This window comes from Xiphophorus couchianus, chromosome 9 (genome assembly GCF_001444195.1).
Source record: "Xiphophorus couchianus chromosome 9, X_couchianus-1.0, whole genome shotgun sequence".
NCBI classification, from domain to species: Eukaryota; Metazoa; Chordata; class Actinopteri; order Cyprinodontiformes; family Poeciliidae; genus Xiphophorus; species Xiphophorus couchianus.
Genome location: NC_040236.1, coordinates 24,668,527 through 24,691,420, shown reverse-complemented (window position 1 = coordinate 24,691,420; position 22,894 = coordinate 24,668,527). Strand labels below are relative to the sequence as shown.

Genomic DNA, 22,894 nt, shown 5'->3' with positions numbered 1-22,894 from the left:
TTCTGCCAGATAGAAATGTGTAGATTTAACCTTTTTATTTTTTCTCTTCCTCTCTTAAACTCTTGATTTTTAATATCTACGTCCTCTAAATATGATACTTCTTGTTTGATACTCTCTTAAGACTCTGTTTTCATAAAGTTCTAAGCTCTGACATAAGCATGTCTAGACATTTTTTTTTTAATCTTTCCCTTGTGTTATTAGCATTTGTCTGCAATAAGACGTGATGTTTTCTTCAGCTTCAGTGGCCCTCAACAAAGTAACAGAAACCCCTCTTCTCTCTTTTACGCATGCAGGCCCCCGAAAAGAGCGGGGACGGAGTAGATTTGAAAGCATTACCTATAAATAGGCCAAGTAAGAGTTAGCGTGAAAGCTGTAGCACTTGGATGAAACGCAAGGCTTCACTACATTGTGGTTTCCTAAAAAGAAGTATGAAACACTTTCACAGTTTCAGGGAATGACAGTGACTTTTACATGAAAGAAAATGAGATTCAGGCAGAGTGGCCTGCTCATATTTCATTTGAGCTTTAATCCTTTAGGGATGTTGTAGACATATTTTTACAGGTTGACCCAAAGAAAGAACAGTTGCCTCATTCTGACTCCTCTGCTCTGGATTCAAGATCCAGGTATCGAGTTTTTAGCATTTTTCCATATGCATTTGCTTTCAAGCAGTGTATTGCACCATGGCGACGAGCTGGAAACGTGTATTAGCTTGGCGCAAATTACAGCATTTCAAAACAGAGTCCCGAGGGGGGGGCATAAACAAACGGGCCGGTGATATCTCAAATCGTTCCTCCTTCCCTAATCAGTACAACAGACATCAAATGCGGCCACAGACCCTGATTAGGGTGAGGCAGAGCAGATGATTGCTTTATCAGCTGGAATTCACAGATATCATAGACTGTGTAAGTGACTGGCTGGAGGAGCTCTCCAGGCACAAACAAGCGGTGAGAACAGATCTAAGCTGAGCTCACACACTAAACAAAACACACACATTGGGAGCTGGCAAAGTTTGCTCTCAGACCTGCTCTCAGTGGTTCGTTACCACTGAAGCCAGGATTTTGCCACATCGTGTTCCTTTTAGGCGACTGTTCTTTTGCCAGATTTTGTTTAAGCCTTTTAGGTTTTTGTGGCAATAGAAACGTAAACTAGGTTATGTTTGAAACGTAAACTGGATTATGTTGGAAACATAAACTAGATTATGTTGGTAGCACAAACCAGCAAGCATGTCACTTTGGTTGAAACTTGTGCAGTTTCAGCTTCGGCTGATGCAAATTTTAACAGCGGGTCCACACAGCTGGTGCAGCCGTTTGTGTGGGCCTACAGACATTACAACAGTTTGGCAACAATGCGCACACTCCCTATGCATCTGAAGAAATGCATTTTATTTTCTTTAAAAAAGCTCATTAAAATGAAAGTGGTAGATTGAAATATAGCAGAAAAGCACACTGTTATCCACCCCTCCACAATGCTCCATTAGATACCAGGATTGCGGTCTCATTATATGTCCATTTATGGGGAGCTTAAGCAGTAGAACCACATGCACATCAGCAGAGGCCCAGTCAATTCACTCATGCACACATGGAATCCAAGATCTGGCTCTTGCATCTTCTGCTCTGAATTTGCTTGGTTAATATAGGAATCAATCACTCTCTAAATCCCCTTAACAAATAAATATACTGGCTTTAATATTAGTTTTAAAGTCTACTTTTTTGCATTTTATCTCTGCCAAACCATGCTTTTGTATTATGTGATAAATCAGCACAACGTAGTGCCACCTTGTGGAGATAAAATATATCTACTTTTCAACACTTTTTAACAAACAGAAAACTGAAAAGTGTGACATGGACTCATCGCAACCCGTTACCCTTACAAGACCCCTGATAAGTGTAATCACTCTGTTGACTTTTGCAGGAGAGGTTTGTTGGGGAACATTAGTGAACCGAAAAAATCATAAAGAGAAAGTGGCACAGGTTAGGGAAAAGGTTGATTAGGAAGTACAATTAAGTACATCAGCAGAAAATAGAAAGAGCATGTCACAGCTGCAAACTCACCAAAACCTTCAAGGAAGTTGGTCAGAGTTGATGAGAAGATGGGTGGAGTTTAATGCAGGTCAACCCTGAAAGAAAACCTGTTCTCTTTCTAGGAAGAAAATAGTTGTGTTCCTACTACAAATGTGGACAAAACTTTGATATTCCACTAATGTTGAATAAACACAATTTCGCAATTGTGTGTTTGCATTAAGCAGAAAAATACAATTAAAGTCACCTGTGAATAAGCTTGTTCATTCGATAACTCATTAAAAAACATGCCGCGCCATCATCTTGTGCCACTTCCTGTCATCTTCTTTGTCTTTTTTGCCAGTAGTAACATCCCGTTGCTAATCATGTGATTAGTGTGATGCAAAACAAGTGTTTCCTTTGCAGTTTTGCAAAATGCACTCATTTTGATACGGCCAGAAAACCACCTCCTCCAAACATCAAAACTTCAGATTGAAAAATTAGAGTTTTTTCAAAAGTGCCGTGTTTCCATTAAGCAAATTTATTTTCCAAATGTCAAATTGCACAATTTTAAGGTTAGTGGACATAGAGATAGAGCTGCACTGGAATAGTTCAGATCAAAGGATGTTCATGTAGTAGAATCATTGGCAAAGCCATCTTCCTGGTATTCCAAAAATGAGCAAAACATTCAGTTTCTAATGTGCAAATGGTACAGAGACATCCCTAAATGGACCAGAAGCTGTTAGTGCTGTGAGCCGGGGTTCTACAAAGGATTAACTCTGCGGTGGGGGCTGAATCTAAATGCTTGAAATGGACCGTGTAAGACTTCCTCCCAGTTCACAATTAGCCACCTAATAAAATACACGAAAGTTTTGTGGTTTCAAAGGCAACAAGATCCATTTAAGGGATTTGAATACTTTTGCAAGGATCTGTAGATCTGTTCCAATCTTTTTAAAGGTTTTTTATCCAAACGCCCCATCTGACTTTGACGTCTTTTGGGCTTTTTCTTCTCCTTTGGTTTTCTCCGGTGTCTGACATTGAGCAGAGTGCAGACTGATAAGCATCGCAGTTCATGGGGAAAGACTCCAGGTAGAGTCCCTATCACGCTGGAAAATGTGGATCAGACCGATAAGAGCCATTGGTTCACCTTGCTTCCATCACTGAGCTCCTTGGCTACAGGTCCATGTTCTTCCTTCCTCCCTTTATGTAACTGCAGTGATCCAGAAAGAACCAAGATGTAGACAGACAAGATACACCCTCATATACAAACACACATCAGATAACTGAACAGATTGGTCCTTGGCAGGTCCAAGCTGTATGATTTTAAGTTAACCTTAGCAGTGCTCCTTTGTGATATCCTTCTAAAAGGTTTTTGTTGTAATTTCAGTTGTCTGTGTGTTTACCGATTCCTTAAAGTGAGCTCCTGATGTTCATGTTTTGGTTCGCCTTGTGCTTTCATTCTTTCTTGAGCTGATAATTGTTTCCTGGGAGGGAGCGTGTTTGGCCAGATTAGTCTTACTTTTTGCCTAATTATAGGATGTTTTGGGTTTTCTTCTGAATTGCTGAGGCTCATCAGGCACTTAATTACCTCTGTCAATAAAGGAAACTCCCTTTTCCTGCGAAGCCTCTCTAACGTGGAGCTCATCCTGCGGCGTCGACTGCCGTGTACGCCACTGGGCACAGTGTTTGACTTAAAAGGGTATCACATGACCGTGTTGATGCACACTCTTTGTAAAACGCTCTTGAAAGGTAGTGTAATTTACTTGCCTGAGAAGATCATAAAATTAGAACCACATGCTCAGGACAGGGGAAGCAAATCACCCAGAACAATTACAGCACACGATCACCAGAGGGATTTAAAAGCACCCACGTGGGTTTCTTTTACTCCTAGAGACATCTAGGAGAAATCTTTTTCAGTGTCTTTAAGTCAAGTCAAGTTTATTTGTATAGCATATTTCAGCAACAATTCAGTTCAAAGTGCTTTACACCATAAAATATTACAGTTACTAATTATGAAACCAGCAATAAACAGTATGTTTTGTCAAATGCCATCATCAAACAAATATACGTCATATATGTTGATAAATGTTCCACTTACTACTAATCAAAGGCATCTCTAAGCTGGTGGGTTTTTAGCCTTTATTTAAAAGAACTCACTGTTTCAGGATCTTTGCAGTTTTCTGGGAGTTTATTCCAGATATGTGGTGCATAGAAGCTGAATGCTGCTTCTCCATGTTTGGTTCTGTTTCTGGGGATGCAGAGCAGAACCAGAACCAGAAGACCTGAGTGGTCTGGAAGGTTGTTGCAACAAATCTTTAATGTATTTTTTGGTATTTCAGTTGGTAGGGTTTGTTGTTTGGAGTCAACATTCTCTGGTTTGGTTTGTGTTTCTCTTGTATAACTCCATTGTTTACATGCTGCCTTCTTGATCTGCCATGCCTGCACAGCTCCAGCTGTCGTCCCCCTTGTGAAGTCTAATTTCAGTAACACGATATGCCTGGACAAACCTACATCAGTGGCTGCTGGCAGACACACCCCAGGACCCTCTCAATCTCAGTCCCAGCCTCCTGATAATCCATAAGCCCCAGCCTCCTGTTTCCAAACAAACATGGCTGATCCTGACAGAAATCACAAGAGGTACTCCCATGTTTTCTGCACCTCTTCTTCCCAGGCCCATCTTACTACGAAGAGGTTTCCTGCCAAACCCACAAGCTATGCCAGAGCCTCATGATGGCAGATCTATGGGGAGAGATGTTAACACCAGCTGCTTCTCCTGAGTCCTCAACAATCACTTGCAAATCAGTGATGCTGTGGGTTGTTGGACTCATCCTCTGTCTGTCATTGATGTTTACAAGTCATTTTTTCCAAGGGCAGATCAAATCTCAAGTCTCAAATGATTGAAATTACCTTCTCTCTGCCTAGAACACACGCTTGCTGTGGATTACTTGCTCATTTATTAGTTATTCCTAGACCTGATTTAAAACATGGACATTTAACACCTTTACAGTTTTCTGAACATGGAACTGAACTGGCAAAAAATGGCCATGAATTGTGCTTACCGTATTTTCCAGACTATAAGTTACATTTATTTAGAAATTGTCAAATGTGAGAGGGACCTCACACATTTGACGATTGATGAAAGGTTCCGGTGACACTTTGTGTTCATTTGCTTTTTAACAAAGGTACGGAAATGGTCAACCTTGGCTTGGCAGTCTGCTGTCAGTTTCTGACGCAACGATGTCCATTCTCTTAGTCAGGGTGGTCAGGAATGACTTTGCAGCGGAGACGCCTGCAGTAAATCCAGGGCACGAAGAAGGCTCATCTGCAAAGTCATAGATTCATCTCTTTGGCAGCCACCAGGACGTGGAGATGTAACTGTCTCACAAGTCTCACAGAACATTATTCAAGCACCCAACTGTGGAGTCATTCTTCCAGCTCTGGCCAGCTAGCTTTACGCCTGTGATTAGGTTTCCTACCAGCTACAGAAGGTAATGTTTAATCCTTGGTTCATGTATGTCATTATGAATGAACATTTATCGCATCAGTTAAAAAAATTATTCATGAAGAGTGAAAGACATATATATTTAAGTGCAAAACCAGCCAAAGTATGAAAAAAATGGCAACTTTTAGTCTGGAAAATTTTATAAATACTTAAAAAGATATTTATGTACACTAACAAAGATAGAAATATGCATTTATGTTCAAAGGAATCTTGGTCAAATATGTTCTTCTTACTGAGTCAAACAGGAAATACCATTTAATATGAAGAACCAGAAGTTTAACAGCAAGAGATTTATTTGTTGAGACTTTGGTAAGATTGTTTTGGTCGGAAATGTCTGTGTGCTCATTATTCTAAAACTACAACTGTAAACAAGTTGTTATGAACGTTTAGTAGCTCGGGGTCTTTGAATGTCCCAGGTTAATAAATACAACGCACCTTTAACTGGAGAATCTGCTGTCAGAGAAGCGGCCTGTGGCTTTCATTCTGTAAATCCTTGCTTAATGGCTCAGTTAAATAAAAACAGACAAACTTGGAAGCTGCTGAGAACTCCTTTTACAGGCATTTTTTATTAGAATACATTACCGTAACTCAGAGGGGGTAACATTAATCAAATAATGGATTACTTTCATCTCTGATTAGACTTTTATCACTTTAAATTAAAAAAAGATTACTCATAAGACTCAGTTCCCAATATGAGTCCAGGCCAAGTCTTTCTATTTGCCACTTCAGTGCGATTAGATACTAATTGGCAACGTCAAGTCAAGCCCAATCCTACTAACTGTCTAATCTCTCAAAAAGAAATTGTCCAGAATTATCACAATTTTCACCCTTTTCGACCCTCATTGCTTCCTGGCAGGTCCCCTTCTCAGCACTCTGTTTATGCGTGTGTGCTCAGGTGACTCACGTCTTCTGGATATGTTTCTGTCTGGCTTTAAAATTCCTCCTTTTTTTTAACAAGTCTCCCCCTCACTCTCATTCTTCTTTTACCCCCTGTTCCATCTCTCAAAGCCAGGACCTCAAAGCCAAGCCAGGTATGATTATATCTCGGTTGTTGTTATTCTCAGAGGAACAACACGTTTCCCAGTGTCTGGAGTAAAGACGGCGTGAAGAAGAGGAGGTGGAGGGGGTGCATCTGGAGGAAAGACAGCGAGTCTGTGATCTGTTTATTTAGATCCTCATCCAGATTGCCTCATAGATAAGTGTTTGGTAATTTCTTCCATTTTCCTGTCTCAAAGGAACATCTCAACGATTCTTGCAGCATCGCCGTTTTTAAACGTTCTACTTTGTGCTCCTCTCCTCCTGGGGTAAAATATTTGGGCTTTGATGCTTCTGTTTTCTCTCTTCACAGTGCTGCTCTCTCCTTCTAAATTACTTTATCAGGGACAGATTTAGTAAATGCAGCAGTGGTTTTATTCATAATGAAAAAAAAAAAACACTGACGTTCTTAAGTAGAAAACATCTGATCCTAATTTTCAGCCAGAATCTTGAGCGATTACAAGAAAATATGAAATTCGTATTTTTCCTCATTAATGTGATTGCTCTAACTGAAAAATTGAAAACTGACAAATGGCTCTAAGATTCTGAACTGTTTCGTATGAAACAGCCTGGCTTTACAGAGTATACATTTTAAGATTATTCTCCAGCATTTATTGACATATCAATGTTATTCCTTCACAATATGATTACACATCTGATACACAAACAGCTGATAAATTATACAAACACTTTCATGTATGAATATGAATCTAGAACTTTGCAAAAATATGTTCACCTCCTGAAACGTTTCCCTTTTTGTCACCTTACAACCACAATGTTCTGCACACTTTTTTTTAAATTTTAGATCATAGCACAACACAAACCAGTGCATATTTGTAAAGTGTATTTAAAATAAAAAATGTGTGACATTTTAATTCAGACTAGAGAACCTCCTTCCACACTTTTCCCTTGTCCCCTGCATGGTAAAACGTGTTAAACTTCTTACTCTCTTCTTGTAACTTATGTCCAACTAATTGTGCTGGTAGCAGTTTCTCCAACCTGAGCTGTGGCTTAGGTTTTTGTAGGTTTCCATTTTGTGTTAATGGATTGATAAGTAATCAATGTGATGTGCAGAGCTTTGGATACGGTTTTATCTTCATTTAGGTAAATCACACCATATTAAAAGTAAAGAACAACCGAAGCAGATTCAAACTGTTTTCCTCCACTATGCTGGAACTAGAATAATAATATAACTAGCCCATGCTTGAAAGTTAATTATTTCTCCTCTTTGCTTTGATCCTCCCATGGTGAAAATTTCCCTGTAAGATATTTGCTACAAAAACAGAGAAAGAAAAAGAGTGCAAAGTAAATAACATGTAGTTTGTAAAATGTTAATACAATTAAAGCAGATGTACTACTCTGCTTGAACTTGTCTTTACACCAATCATTTAAAACAGCAAAGTTTGGTTGTTGATTTTCTCAAAAAAAAAATATATATATATATATCAGATCACTTAATTTTCTTAGAAATAGTCTCAATGAAACGCTGTGTTTTCATAAGAAGGAGGACCAATATTTTTGTTAGCTGTAACTGATTAAATTACTTCAAGGGTCGTTAAGTCCCATAATATGGGCTGGGCTTGTGATTTACTGGCTTTTTCTGCTGACACACTGGATGGGGCTAATTGGATTAACGTGAGTAAAAGGAGCCTTTTAAGATGAAGAGCGTTACTGTCAGCTCACTAAATCTTTCAGCCAGTTCCCAAAACAGCCTGACAGAAAGCAAACTCTGGAGGTGTGAAGCTTACAAATTAAAGTATAATTTTAAAACTTCAGAAAGATAACTGAACAAAGTGGCAGATTTGTGTCTTAGATGAGATTGGGTTCAGTGGACGTCCATGCAGAGTTGTATTTAGTTCAAATGATCCAGGGAAGAAGGAAGCAAAATAAGGTCCCGCATGAAAGTTTGTTTTTTTCCTTCATTCTAGCAGTGAAAATCTGTATGAATAGCGTTCTGAGAACCAAACACATAGTTGCATTGCTGTAGAGATCACAACAGAGACCAGCCTCTTACTATGCTTTCTGCTTTTAACAAAGACTCCACTGTGTGAAAGTTCAGATCCCTCTGAGGATGCATATCAGAGCAAAGCAAGATCCTTTTAGGGAGAACTCAGCATGCTGTCTTTTTCCACTATATCAGTAAAGTTCAGAAACAGCCCCAAAAGCCAGATAAAGAGGAACAATCTACAGCACAACACATCTACGTTTACACAATGATAGTCCCTCTGTTTTGCCTATTTCTTGCTAAGGGGAGAAAATCCAAAGGTCTGATGTTGATGTCATGTATTTGTATTTGAAAAGAGATCATGATGTGCGCTACGGGTTGAAAAGGAAACCTGTCTTTCTCATGGGAACCCTCTCTGATTCTTATTTCCTCCTCTCACCAGGTTGAGCTGCATCTCAAGCCCATCCAGTCTGTGCGCCAGCACCAGAAGCGCTTGGTCTTTGTGCTTAACTCCCCCCAACCTGTGATATGGAATGTTAAGGCAGAGAACCTGGCCCCGCACATCCATCATACCTTTTATGTGAGTCCAGCATCACTTAAAGCCTTTAAATCCCTCTTCCTCAAGCTTTGTGTTCATTTCCTCACTGTCTTCTCTTCCCAGTTGCCTATGTCTATGACTAAAATATTTGATGCATCGCAAATTTGCAGAGGAGCTTGGCTTGTGATGCGAAAATGACAGTGCAGCAAGTTATCAATCTTCTTTTATTTGTTTGGGGATTTACAGTTACAGTTCTCACAAGTCATTTTGTAATTGTTTTTTGTCACAGTTAACAAACAAATTTTATTCAAGCAGGTCTTTGTGTTAATTTTTTTCTACAGTAGTTTTGGTCATTCTTTGATGCAATTGTTGTCCAGACTCTTTCTCTTTGTTGAATCATGAACACTGACTCTAAGTGAGGCAGATGTGACCTGCAGTGCTTTATATGTTCTTCTACATTCCTCTGTAGACTCCCGGATGAGCTAATAATACACTCTTGAAGTGATTTTGGTTGGTCAGTCACTCCTTGAAAGTTTCACCACTGTTCAGTATTTTTTTTTTTCATTTGTGACTAATGGCTCTTTCTGTCCAGAAACATGATAGATTGCTTTGTGCCTGCTTGCTTTGTATTCATTCACAAAAAAGCAAAAACACATAAAATCTTCACTGCACTAATACAAAGACTACAAAATTAACTTAGATGTAGTCATTTGGTGAGATATGGGAGCTTGTTTTTATGAAAAAAGTACAAGTTTGATTGGCAAATTATTTCACAAATGAAAGTTGAAAATGTCTTCTTATAAGTAAAATTATCTTTCAATTTAACTAGCATTTTTTCATCAATATTGTAGGATTATGCAATAATACGTTTTAAGTTTTTTGTTTTAAGTTTATAGACTTAAAACAAAAATTCCTGTAGTATAGGTATTGTTGTTGCTGAAAATAATATTTGCTGACATGTTACTTATACTTATTTCAAGTGTTCTAAGATATATTCACCAGAAACTAGTCCAAAATGACTTGATAAGCTTTTGCAACGTAGTGTCATGTCATGTTTGGGTTATTTCTTATTTTGTAGCATCTGTTATTTTAGTGTCTAAATCTTTTTGTTGAGGAAGACAAAGATGTATCAGTCTTCAACCTGATTTCCAGCCTCCTCTAAGGTTGTTCCGATGTTCAACTGTGTTGCATGCAGATTGTGAAGTGCTTTTAGAAAAACATCAAAAAAGGTAGTCTTTTTCCTCACATTAATTCTACTTTTGATTTATATGAAGGACTATAAAACACACTACTGTAATATTTTTTATAAGAATTGCCTACACATGCTTGACTATATTGTGGAGGATCATAATTACTCACACAGCATTAAGTATTTACAAGATCACCTTAATCTTTTTGAGGGTTCTACAAAGGCCAACAACTAATTGGCAGGCTGTAGTTTCTCTTTGCCAGCATGAAAGAAACATATGTGACATTATTTGGCACTAGGAGTGATCGCTTCTTAGAACAATTGGAAACAACAGTCAAAAATCTAAAAGGAGAGTTGTATATTCACACAAGTTGGGAAAGTCTTTTAGAGCCATTTTAAACAGCAGTGAATTTAGATCATCAGTTCAAACAACTTTACTTTAAATAGAAGTCCTTTTGATGTGTCACCATGTTGCCAGGGTCTATTTAAAGGCCCAAACTACCACCCTCAGCAGCAATCCAGTACTCACCACAGCTCAAGCATGCCATGAACCATAAAGAGCTTGGAAACCAGTGTCCCTCTATACTGAAGAGAAGTGATTCTTTGTATTCGCATGGAAATGGTTCCTACCAAGATGGAACCAAAGTCAACACTTTGAAGCTGAACTGAAATTTGCAACAACCCAATTGGCGAACCAAACCGATTTTGAGAGAAAAAAAAAACGTGAGAGGTTTAGTCAGTTTGAGAAGATGAATGTTTGGAGGCATGTTGGTAGCATCATTCTGAGGGGTTGTTTTGTTGCTACTGGCACTGATCCATCCCTCAAATCGGAGCATTTTGAGCATACTGTGAGGTAGTCTGCATGAGGAGGGCAGACTACCTCACTTCACATCATTGGCTAGACAGCCAAAACCTTTTGGGTGATTGATTGTTCCAGTTCCATTTACCTTAAACACACATCAGAACTGGTTTGGCAGTGATCAAAGCAGGCTACCATTAGGAATGATCTCTTCAACACATTTACAGTTTGTGGGTTATGCTTGTATCCTCAATCTGTTCCAGGAATAAAATCAGTTTAAATGAGCCCCAATAATTCTACCAAGTAGAGTGGTCAAATATTCAACCAGAATTATGGCTAAATATTGTTGATGGCTATGAAAAGCATGTGGTTGATCTGCATCTTGCTATGTAAGAAACAGTTTCTTGCTGGGCAAATTATTCTACACTATTTAAAGAATTTAAATAATTAAAATCCCCAAACGAATATGTTTATCATTCTCATGAGGAGTGGCAGTAAATGTTCTAGGATTCAGCTCTTGTGTTTGTTTTTTTCCCCCTTTTTTGTTTTTGTTCTGTTTCGTACCTTAGCTCAACAGGGGTTATTGTTAGAATCAGGGTACAATTGGTTGAGTAAAATGAGAATATTTAGTGAGGGATATCATGGTTTAACCAGAACCGGGTCCCTGAGGGAGCCAGCAATATTTAGCAAAGGTACCAGGGGGCCTCATTGGGAAATTTAATAGAAAACAGCCTAAAAATGGACTTCTTTAGTGCTCTTGTTGAAATCCTGTGTATCACACGAGAAGAATTGCCGCAGAATGCAAACCAGAAGCCTAGGCCAAGTCCTTATTATGTTATATGAAAATCTTTTTCTTTTTTTTCCCCTCCGCTTTTGCCTTCCTGTGGTCTAAAGGCTTTTCTGTGTTTTGGCCTTCCCAAAAGCAATCGTATCATTTTCAATTGCATCTTAACACCACGGCATTGTGGAGGAATGCAGCATCAGGTACACAAATGATTTCCACATGTGCTCAAGTGTTTCCTGCTTACTTCTCCAACGCAAAACATCCTGCTGTAAAAGCCAGCGCGACACGTACCGGCTGCAGAAACGGTGCACTGCGCAGCGGCTCGCCTATAAACGCATTCGTTACGTTAAGAGCTGTGTTCCACCCACATATTTTGTGTGTCCCAGACTATTTGACATTTAGAGGAGAGTATTAATAAGCCTGCACTAGACCTTATGAAACTTCTTTCCACTTGCGTGACTGGGGCTTTCATCGCTCAGTAATATTAGTAATCTTCACCTCCACATTAAAGTGCTTCCTGCACAATAAGGTTTCTGTGTAATAGCTATTATGTTTTTTTTTTTACTGCATTTCATCTAATATTAAGCTCTTTTAATGAAATCCTTTAAAGCAAATGGCTTTCGAAACTATATGCACGACAGCCTTAAAGGCCGAGCGTCATATGCTTCAACGTTCTGTAACGTAAATATTCTCATGTCTAACAGAATGATGCATTCAATGCAGATGGATGTACATTTGGCCTGGGAGTCTGTGGGGACCAGCAGGCCAGTGTCAAAGTAAATACCTCCACTTGTCAGTAGTGGCAGACAGAAAACAGCTGAGAAGCGTCATTAAAACATGCAGTGCAGGCAGAGCTGCTGCTGTGTGTCTAACAGTGTTGAACATCATTCCCCAGTAAAGTCATCGGTTTTCACTTCTGCTTCAGCTCCAAGGGAGAAAAAAAGGCTTAGGAAGAACCACGTACCTATATTTAATTCGGATCTATGTTGCTACCATGCCTATGTCGGTCTGTCACAGAAGATGCCGATAAACTACACTGACGTTTGTGGTTGAAATGTGACTTAATCTGAGAAAAGCTCAAGCGGTATGAATAGTTTTGCAGCGCACTGTACGTCTCTGTGTTGTAGGAATATATATCAGATATACGTATATATCTGACAATCACAAGTATATTCACTGAGTGAAAACCGAAGTGTCAGCTTTCACTCTTAGTGTTTTTCGCTGGTATTCGTCAGATGCTCAAAACCCAGGTTGTTAAGTGTGGAAACTTAACAGTGGAGCGGGAGGCCCCTGCAGTCAGACAAAGCTGAGCTAATGGTTTTACTGACTCCACGAGCCCCCACTGAATTAGGTGTTAACTATTTCATGTTTGAGTGACAGCCCCGGAGCCTTCTGGTATTAGAAGCTGCTGGTTTCTTGTTCACCCACCTGACTTGCTTGCTGGAATATAACCCAGAGGAGTCACAGGCACAGATCTGCTTCTCTGCATCTTTCCACTGTGACACCTCCTTAACATGCCTCAAACTTGGAACACCTCGCAACGCATTGTTGACGGAGCTATCTGCTCTGCGCTTCACCGGTGATTTTAGAAACTAGAAGGCCACTGAGGCATGCTTTGTTTCTCAGTTACACTCCATAAGCTCCTACATCAAATTTAAAGTTGTTCATTTCTGGGATCTGATGACCATGAAAACATGTTGTCCCAAATTATCCCTGCAACTTAGGAAAGTTACAGTAAACTATAACTAAAGTGAAATTAAAAATTTTAGAAACTGAAACACTGAATTAAACACAGTATTATGTTTTTGACACTCCGAGAGTTCTTTTTTATCTTCTTTGACTGACGGCACAGTGCAAAAGTATTCATACCCACTTGCATTTTTTTTTTACTATGAAAACCTCAAAATAGTGGGGTGTTTTTGTAGGCCCGGCGATAACTTGAATTTATTGATTAAGCAGAAAAATGTAATTTTCTGCTTTGGAAGATTCACTGTTTGGAAAAATTTTGATTTTTTTTTTTTCACCAGTGCACTCTGAGTTTTCAAAGTTTAGAGTGATGTTAGCCCACCCATGAACTACCATATTGTTTGACAAGCATGTTTTACAACTTCTATTTATTTCTACTCCGATGTCAACTCACACAAGGAATGATAGAAATAAAAGCCAGTTTTTTTTAAGATATTTTGGGTCATTTGTAAAAAAAACTTTAAGAAAAAAAGAGGGGAAAGAAATCGAATTTAGTGTAAAAAAATCATAGATTTTATTTTTAAGCCGTTTCACCCAGCCCTATGTTTTTGTATTCAGCCTGCTGAGTCAATACTTTGTAGAAGAACCTTGTGCATTTTTCCAAACTTCTACCCACCCTTCTACTTCATAATAGCTCTGAAATTCAAGTCTTGCCACAAATTCTCAACTGGATTTAGTTCTAGATTTAACCTTTGCCATTCTAACCCAAGAATAGACTCTATATAAACCAGTAGTGCTCAAAGTTGGTCCTGAAAGGACCTGCATGTTTTAGTTCTCTCCCTGGTTTAACGCACCTGGATCAAATGATGGCTCATTAGAAGCCCAAGGAAGAACATCAATATGTTGAAAAGGTTATTACTACCACCAAGGAGAGAACTGAAACCTGCAGGATGCCAGCCCTTGAGGACTGTCTTTGGCTACCACAAATATAAACCGTTACGCATCAGACTTTAGTCTTCATAGTGTACTGCAACTTTTAGGTGTGTCTCTGCTCCAACATACCTGAATTGAATAGCTTAATTGCTTCCCCAGCATGGAGCTATGTTCTTCAGAGACTGCTGCTGATCACCTGATCATTTGTTAGGTGTGTTGAAGCTGCAGCATATCCACAAGCTGCAGATCTCCATTGATCACCTCTTGTAGGTGGGGCAGCAAACATGTGGGAAAAAGAAAAGAACTAAGTTTGAGCTTTATGCTGGATATCTCAAACCACCGGTTAGCTTTCGTTACTCCACCTTCTAAAAGAAAGACAATAGAACTTGGAATAAGTTCTGCCATTCCTTGTTTCCTGGTCTGAGTTCTCTGTAGACTTAATTGACTCACTGGCAAAGCTTCATAGATGTTGAGTACACTGTTGCTGTTGGCCATGGACCCTGCCAGCTTTTAATATGCCAGAATCCAGACTTTTGCAGTAAAACATGCTCTCGGCAGTACTTTTTGTCAATCAGCAGCAGCCAGGAATCATCCTGGTTATGAAATGACATGAAATATGAAGACTGAATAACAGCCAGTTTTCACTTTTATCAAGGGAGAGCAGGATCTGAAGTGGGACACATGTGCAGAGCGTGCTGTGTTGACTTTGTGGTCAAATGTATATATTTCTTTTGGAGGGTTTGGTTTTGTTGGGTGGCCGGGGAGGGGGCTCACTTGCATCTTTGAAAGTCTTAATCTGAAGCAAATTTTTTATGCCTCTTGATGGAACAACACTGTAAATTTTGGTAATTGGCTTGTGTGTTGGTCATTGTTTGTTTGCCAAGATTCGCCTCTTTACTCCCGTGTTTCTTTCATTAGCTGAAAGCTTGTAGTTTGAGCTCACGCATGAGCACTTCCCTGTAACTGTTAATGGAAACCATGGGTATTCACTACTGGGTTTGATTCAGACATGGGGACGTCAGAGGAACGCTCCAGAGTGGCGCAGAGACATATGGTATTGTTTTCTCCACTGCAGGGGCCCCTCCGGTTTTCAAAAACAGCAAGCCCTGCCATTAGTTCCCCCATATCTCATCAAGAAAAAGAGGATGAAATCAGTCACAAAAAGGCCTTCAGCACATTAGTACCACCAGAGAGTTACTGCGTGTTCATTTCATCTATCAGGCCTTTCTGCACATTCCACCACCCTCTTCTGTTTGCAACACCTCATGTTTTCTGCTTTTTTTTTGCCGTTTCCCAGACTCTGGGTGTTGCTCAGTGAAGTCTTCCAGCTCTTGGGTAATTGATCTCAAACATTTGGTATGCACTTCTCCTTTTTGATGTACATGTGGCTACACTATGTTGGAAGAGTTGGAAGGATATATACTCTTACATGTTTTCGACCATAGTGTCAACAGATTTTTATTTTTTTATTTTTCAAATTTTGTTGAAGCATTACGATTTTATAATGAGTGGAATGTGCAACTATAGTTATAAGTTGGTCTTCTCTCTCATAAGTCGAAGATTTAGCATTTTAGAAAATTACAAGGAATTTTCTGATACTATTAATAACTCTGCCAATGTGGATGTGCCTTAACTGTTGGATGATCTTTAAAAACTCCTGAAAACTAATTTTTTAAAACTTTTATTACCAATGGAGTTTTGACACTTTGAATAAATCTGGTGTATTTATTTATTTTGGCATCCTTGTTGTAGGGAGAAAACACAAGTTACAATGATTTACTGTATATAAGATGTTTAAAAATTTAATTTACATTCAAATGTGCATGACAATGGTAACTGTGAAAAGGAAGGTACTTTAAAACATTTTGAAGATGTTTTGTGATCACAACATACAGTTGGAAACAACACAAACAGTTTTCTGCCATCATCAACCTAGCGGCTAATGCTAGCTAGTGTAACTTTTAGGTGGAGGTTCAGAATAGCATGTCTTTTTTCTGGGTAGGTTCACAACAATTTTTTTTTGTTTTTAAAAAGTCATTACTTACTAATTCAGTGGTCGCTGCTAACAAGAATTTCTACAATTCTGAATAGATGTGTTTCAGTCCCTGCTCTGACTCTCTGTACCGCCTGGGAAGAATTTCTCTCAATTTAAGGCAGCCTGCAGATTTTATATAGCACATTGCTCCTTTAAAAATAATCCACATTTAGAAAAGACTTGGGAGTGATCGCTATAGATTGCTTAATAAGCATTGGGCTCTGTTTCATGGAAGTTCTGCTTTTCAGGGAAATGCAGCTTCAGAAGTTGGATGTCTTCACCTTCCAGTGTTTCAGAAAGCTGTGGTTATCTATACTGCAAACATGGGTCCATATGCTACAAAAAGGCAATAGTTGGATTTTAATAAGGCAATTTACTTTATGAGTGTGCAAACAATAGAGGTAAAACTGCAGCAGCTTAAGTAAATAATATGCTATGTAGCCTACTTATATTTATGATTTCTATATAAGCCAGTGGCAGAAATTGCTTTTTTTTTTTTTTTTTGAGCTCCGTTTCGTCTGTCAGCTAAGTCAAGACGGAATGTGAGTGGAGAAAGTTAGTTAAAGCCCAGAGTGGGTCCCTCGCTTCCCTGTTTCAGATTCCTGAGGTTTTCAGCGCTCTGGAAGGCCTGGAGCTAATTTGGCTTTCAGGCTTTCCCCCTGTAATTCTCTGCGACTAATTATGGTCGTATTCCCGCAATTAAACTGATAAACTCTGCTGAGCTTGGCAAGAATAGTCAAGAAACTCCACCCCTGCTTCTCAGCAGCTCTGGGCTCCACCCATTCGCTTTTCGTAATCTTCCCCTCTTCCCAGCTTCTCGTTGTAGTAAAGTCACTAAAAATAAAGTCAAACGAATTCAGTGACAGAGTCTGTGTGGAGGATTTACAGCCTCCGGTGACAATGCCAGGAACACAGAGAGGAACGTTCAGAGGTCAGACAGATGTTGCCCAAGAGAATAAAAAAAAAAAAAAACACATCTGCTTGACTTAAACACCACAAAGACTCATCGCTATATTATTATTAAACTTGATGACCATTAAGGGGTAACTTTGTTGCGTTGCTATAAAAAAGGTCTTGTGTAATATGCTTGGAGTGAAATGCATTTAATGTTTTAATTGGGACTGCCTTGACTGTCTGAGTACACACACACAGACTGGGCTACACTGGAAGAAAGAAAAATAAGCACAGAAATAAAATGAGGTAGACTGTCTATGCCATACTCTTGGAGTCATTTGGTTGTTTGGTAGCCTTCCAGCACATGGAAATGTTTATCTCTGTGCAGTAAGGCACATGGTTGAGCTGCATTAAATGCCAAAGGTGGGCCTTCCTAAATGTATCCTGGCCAGGCTTACTTTTCCTACTTTTGTTTTTCATTTTTCAAATCAGACTGGAACACTTTAACCTGCTACACGTACGTGTGGGTCTGTGTTCTCCTGGCAGTCGGCTCCATCTGATGGTTTATTTGCTGTGAAGTACTTCGTGCTCCCCGACCTCTTGTGGCTATTTTGAAAATGCACCTACGACATTCTACTATGGTGTAAACAGTGAAAACCATACACCACACCGAGTTCAGGGACGTGGGTAAAAAACAGGCGGAGCATATTTGTGGAAGCTTTGCAATAATAGCTTGGGCATAGTGAGGGACTGGTTTCCGCCACGTTTAAAGAGGCGGCTTAATTTTCAAAACAGACCGTCACCATGTTCTTTTTAGACTCAAATGTCTCAGGTGAAAATAAACCTAAAACAGCCATGTTGAGTTGGTCTACTAACTCCTCCCATCCAGATTTGGTGTTTTATAAAGTATTCATATCCCTGAAAATTTTCCACATTTTGTCTCATTACAATCACAAACTTCTAGGTATTTCACTGTGATCTTATGTGACAGACTAACACAAAGTGCAAAATTATGAGGTGAAGGAACATTTTTCAAAAATAAAAAGCAGAATAACAGTGGCATATGTTTTCATTCAACCTCCATTCAGTAAGAGTTTCTATGCCAACGCAGCTTCAAATCTTTTGGGGTGTGGCTCTAGTAGTTTTATGCATCTATATTCCAAACATTCTGCTCATTATTCTATGCAAAACAGCTCATGCTCAGTGAGATTGGATGGAGAACACTTTGGACAATTCTCAAACTTTGCCACAGAATCCCAACTGGTTTTAGGTTTGGACTATGACTAACACTTGAACATACTTCAATCTGAACCATTCCATTGTAGGTACGTTGGAGGTCGTCGTCCTGCTGGAAGCAAAGATCAAAGTCAAAAGAAGAACTTTATTATTAACATTATCGTTTTCAATTAACAATACTATCTCTTAACTATCTCTTAGTGGCTTTTTTTTTTGTAAATTCCTCATGTTGGACACGAGTGTTGCAGCTTAGCTGAAGACAGACGTGGAATAGAACTGACAACAGATTTGTTTTTGAATCCAACAGCTCCTTTTGTCTGCTAACACTGTTCTCTTTTCTCCTCCTTCAGGTATCAGTGGGCTCAGAGGTCCTATTTAAACAGACAAACTTCTCCCTGAACACTCGATTCCAGGAGGAAAGGCTTCCCCAAGGCAATGAGCATCTCCTCAACTGGGCCCTGAAGAAGTATCAGGCAGTCACCTCTTTCTCTGAGCTCAGGATGACTCAAGCCATCTACATCAAAGTTGGAGAAGGTGCGCACCAGATTCAGTAAACTCGCAAACATAGCTCTGGGCCCCCTAGCAGCCCCTCGACCCCACTGACCTTTAGCTTGCGTAACTTTTCTTAGCTTTTGTGTTGTGGCCCAGCCTAGAGGTTTTCTTTCACTGCACTTGAGAAAAGAACTGCCTTCCCTCAAAAGGAATTCACCTCCTCACACTGTTTTATTCCCCATTTGTGGTTTTTCTTAGTTTGGCCTATTTACAGTGTTAGGAATTATTAGACTCGTGAGGAATGAGGGTTGCATTTGGCAAAACTACAGCAACTTTAAAATAAATAAGTATGATTACACTGGTTTTTAGGTTTCTGGTGGAATTTAATAGCAAATATTACCATATTTATACAAAAGAAGCAATTTTCAGCTGTTTATCTTAAGATGAAAAATAAAAATTTGTTAAAAATATATCTTTTGATGAAATGCATATGTTTTTGGGTTTGCCTGAATATCTTAAAAGATTTATTGAAAAATCAAAACATGCAACATATATAACTATAATTCGTTGAAGACCATAGGTTTATTTTTTAAATTATTAACTGTTAGTAGCAACAGCAGAGGTGACATAATCTGATATAAAACAACATTTTATGATTGTAAGAAAGAAAAAATGTCAATGTTAGCATTTTATATTGGGGATTAACACAGCTAACCACCATTAAAACATAAAATAGCGGTCTCTGTATGTTCTAGAGAGTGCTGACTTTTTTCTGAGATTTCCAAATATACACAACATAACAGACAGAAGCTCAGAAGAATAAAATTGAACAACTTTGCTATATTTGGTTATACATTTAGACATGTCTGAATGATAAAAACTGCAGTTTGTCTTTCAATGATTCTCATATCCTTTATGTGCTTTTTCTTGATTAATTAGCAACTCGGGGATACTGAAAATATATAACTGACTATTCTTCACGTACTAACCACATCCTCAGGAAGGAGTTGTGTGCTTACTGCATACTGGTTACACTCACATGTGGTGCATTAAAAAATGTAAAAATTATATTGATTTTCCAATCAATATAATATGATAATCTTTCTTTATTTTTTTGTATGTTTGTTTGTTGTTTTCAAAAACCTAAAATTTAAGCAAACATAAATGCAGGAAACAAAACATGAGTAAAAACACATAATTTCAAACAAACCACAAAAGGTGTTCAAAAATAGAGCAGGAAGCAGCAATAGCTTATCCAGTCCTGTCTGCAAGTTTACATACAAATTCTTAATCAAAAAAATGATTCAATGCTATTTTGATTGAGATATATATGTATATGCATGTGTATACACATATATTACTGTGTACACAGATATGTGAATGCATAGTATACCCACACATATATCAATGTACCTTCAGATGTAAATCTACCTCCATGCCAACCACAGATCAGAGCTTAATATACATACACAGTTGAAACAAAATGTCAATTTATCTCATTTGTTTTTGTAGACAATATCTTTGTCCATCTTCAATAAATTATTTGTGTTTCTATGTTTGTTCTGTCATCCTATAAAGGCGATGTGGGAGACAAGCTAAAATCTGAAAAAAGATTTAATAGCAAATATGAAGCGCATGTCCTTGTCAAAGACAGAGAGGTAAAGTAGTGAAGCTGGAAGGGAGTTGGATGTACTCAAGTTGGAATTGTTTCAGACCCGGGGATGAACCATCGAAAGCAACAGGCAGTACACAAGAGAGGTGAAGAAGAATGCAGTCAGGGTGGAATAAATGCAGACACACATCAAGGGGGATTTGATTGTTAAAACTGCTCAAGTTGTGAGAGACAAGGTTAGAGAGGTAAGCCTGAGTTTGGAGATGTGAAGCGGGATAGTGGATATATGGAGTAAAGGATGTTGGATAGAAAACTGCTTCAAGGGAGAAAGACCACAGAGAAGGTTTATGCTGTTACTTGTCATTTGTCTTAATCTGGGTTTCAAGACTGATTGAGACCACATTTTCACTCTTTGCCTTGTCTCAGTCCTGATTGAATTTTTATTCTGTTTTGTTCGGTCTTCAACATGCTAGACTCTGAATTTATTCTCAAGAGCTCAGGTTTTTTTCAATTGGATTGCCTGGCTACATTCCAATGAAATCTATAATTCTTTTGAAAATATTGACACTACTTCCTGTGTTCCAATGTGACGAGGATGAGATGGGTGGGAAAAAATAGAGAGACAAATTGTTCAGAACAAATATACAGTAAATAACAGGCAGGAGGAGGTAACAGGGGTCTCCACCTGTTACCTCCACTTCCTGCAGCTATTGCTAAGTAAGTTAATATTAGGCTGGATGTGTATGCTGCTCAGAGTTTTCTGGTTTGTCACCTGGTTGTCAGATGTATTGGACAGATAGACAGGTGATGGAGGATATGCTGAAATTGTGTAAAAGAGGAAAATAATAACATGGAATCTGTGACACTGGAGGCTCCTAGGGGGAAGAGAAGAAGAGTTTCAGTCTTTCAGCTACTATCACATTTTTTTTGCTTTTACTTTGCCCCATATGTTGGCATATTTGAAAGTTGTCTTAAGTGGGAAAAACGGGGAAAAGAAATGTCTTTTCTGAAACATTAAGTCCTCCCATTTCTACGAAGACTACAGTATATGTGGTGTTGCAGTATTACAAAGCAGAATTTATTCTGACGTGTACAGAAACATTCTGTGGGAGTCTGGCTTTGCTGGAAATGAAATTGTTTGTGCTACAGAAAAAGTGGTATGTATCTAAGATCTCATATCATTCTATCCTTTGAAATACAAGGTGGATACGCAACAGTGTGATTGAGATAATGAATCATTTCCATTTTACAGAATACTGTTATCTTTGACTAAGGAGGGTTGGCTTTGAAAAAAGGAGAAACCCAAAATGTTAACATTTCCTGTGAAAGGCATACAGACAAAAAAGAGAGAAAGAATCTGTAAAGGAGCTACAGCTAAAGAAGCTGTTTTACCGTTCATATGCTGCTTGTACAGTAATCAGATGTCTTATTGAGGTTTGCAGTTCATCAACTCTCAGACAAAGAATCTTGTATTTACTGATTTTCTTTGCATGCGAATGAAGCAAAGCATGCAGGAAATCTTGGCTGCATCATTGCTGCTGATTAGTAAGTCCTCTCCTTGTGAGCCTGTGGTGAGCAGAGTGGTCTTTCTGCCTTCAAGCAGTTGCCTTGTATCGTTAGAGGCTGTGGTTTGGCAAATCGCCAATTGAGATGATTCATACTTCACATAGAGAGCTGTAAATTTCCACTCTTTCACATTTTCTGTGGAGTTTTATGAGGATGGATAGGTTCTTGCTGGGCATCTCAACTGGGCCCATAGACAAAGTCTTCTTCAGCTCTTAGATGCTGAGAAACACTCAGCACCTAAGGGCTTGGTCTAATCAAGGTCTAAAATAGGTCTAGTCAAGATTGATGAAGCCTTGGTGATCAGAATACATTTGTAGATGACCCAGACAATAACACAAACAATTCCTCTCTTCTCAGACTCAGTGTTTTCTGACACTTGCAAGATTGACACCAGGTTCCTGTCTCTGAACTACCTGGGCAGCTATGAGGAGCCACAGACTTCAAAGGGTTGCATCCTGTCTGTGCCTAACAAAGAAGTCCACATCATTGAGCTGCAAGCCCCGAACTCCAGCAGGTAAGCAGCCAACGTGTCCAAAGCCAAAAGTACATTCTGTCATGGCCTATTTTTAAGGGCAGGATGGTCTCAGTAATCTCTGTAGAGTTTATTTTGGATTCGAGCAAAGATGACGACAGAGGGGGCTTAGCTGTCCA

General features: G+C 38.9%; 1 protein-coding gene across 2 annotated transcripts in view; it reads left to right on the top strand.

Annotated features, from left to right (window-relative positions):
• Positions 1 to 22,894, top strand: part of tgfbr3 (transforming growth factor, beta receptor III) — an 82,385-nt gene that overhangs the window by 35,379 nt on the left and 24,112 nt on the right. For both annotated transcript variants that reach the window (XM_028026709.1, XM_028026708.1), the window contains 3 exons: positions 8,922 to 9,059; positions 18,924 to 19,107; positions 22,601 to 22,757. In XM_028026709.1, the coding sequence (XP_027882510.1) occupies positions 8,922 to 9,059; positions 18,924 to 19,107; positions 22,601 to 22,757 (479 nt within the window). The remainder of the gene's footprint in view (positions 1 to 8,921; positions 9,060 to 18,923; positions 19,108 to 22,600; positions 22,758 to 22,894) is intronic.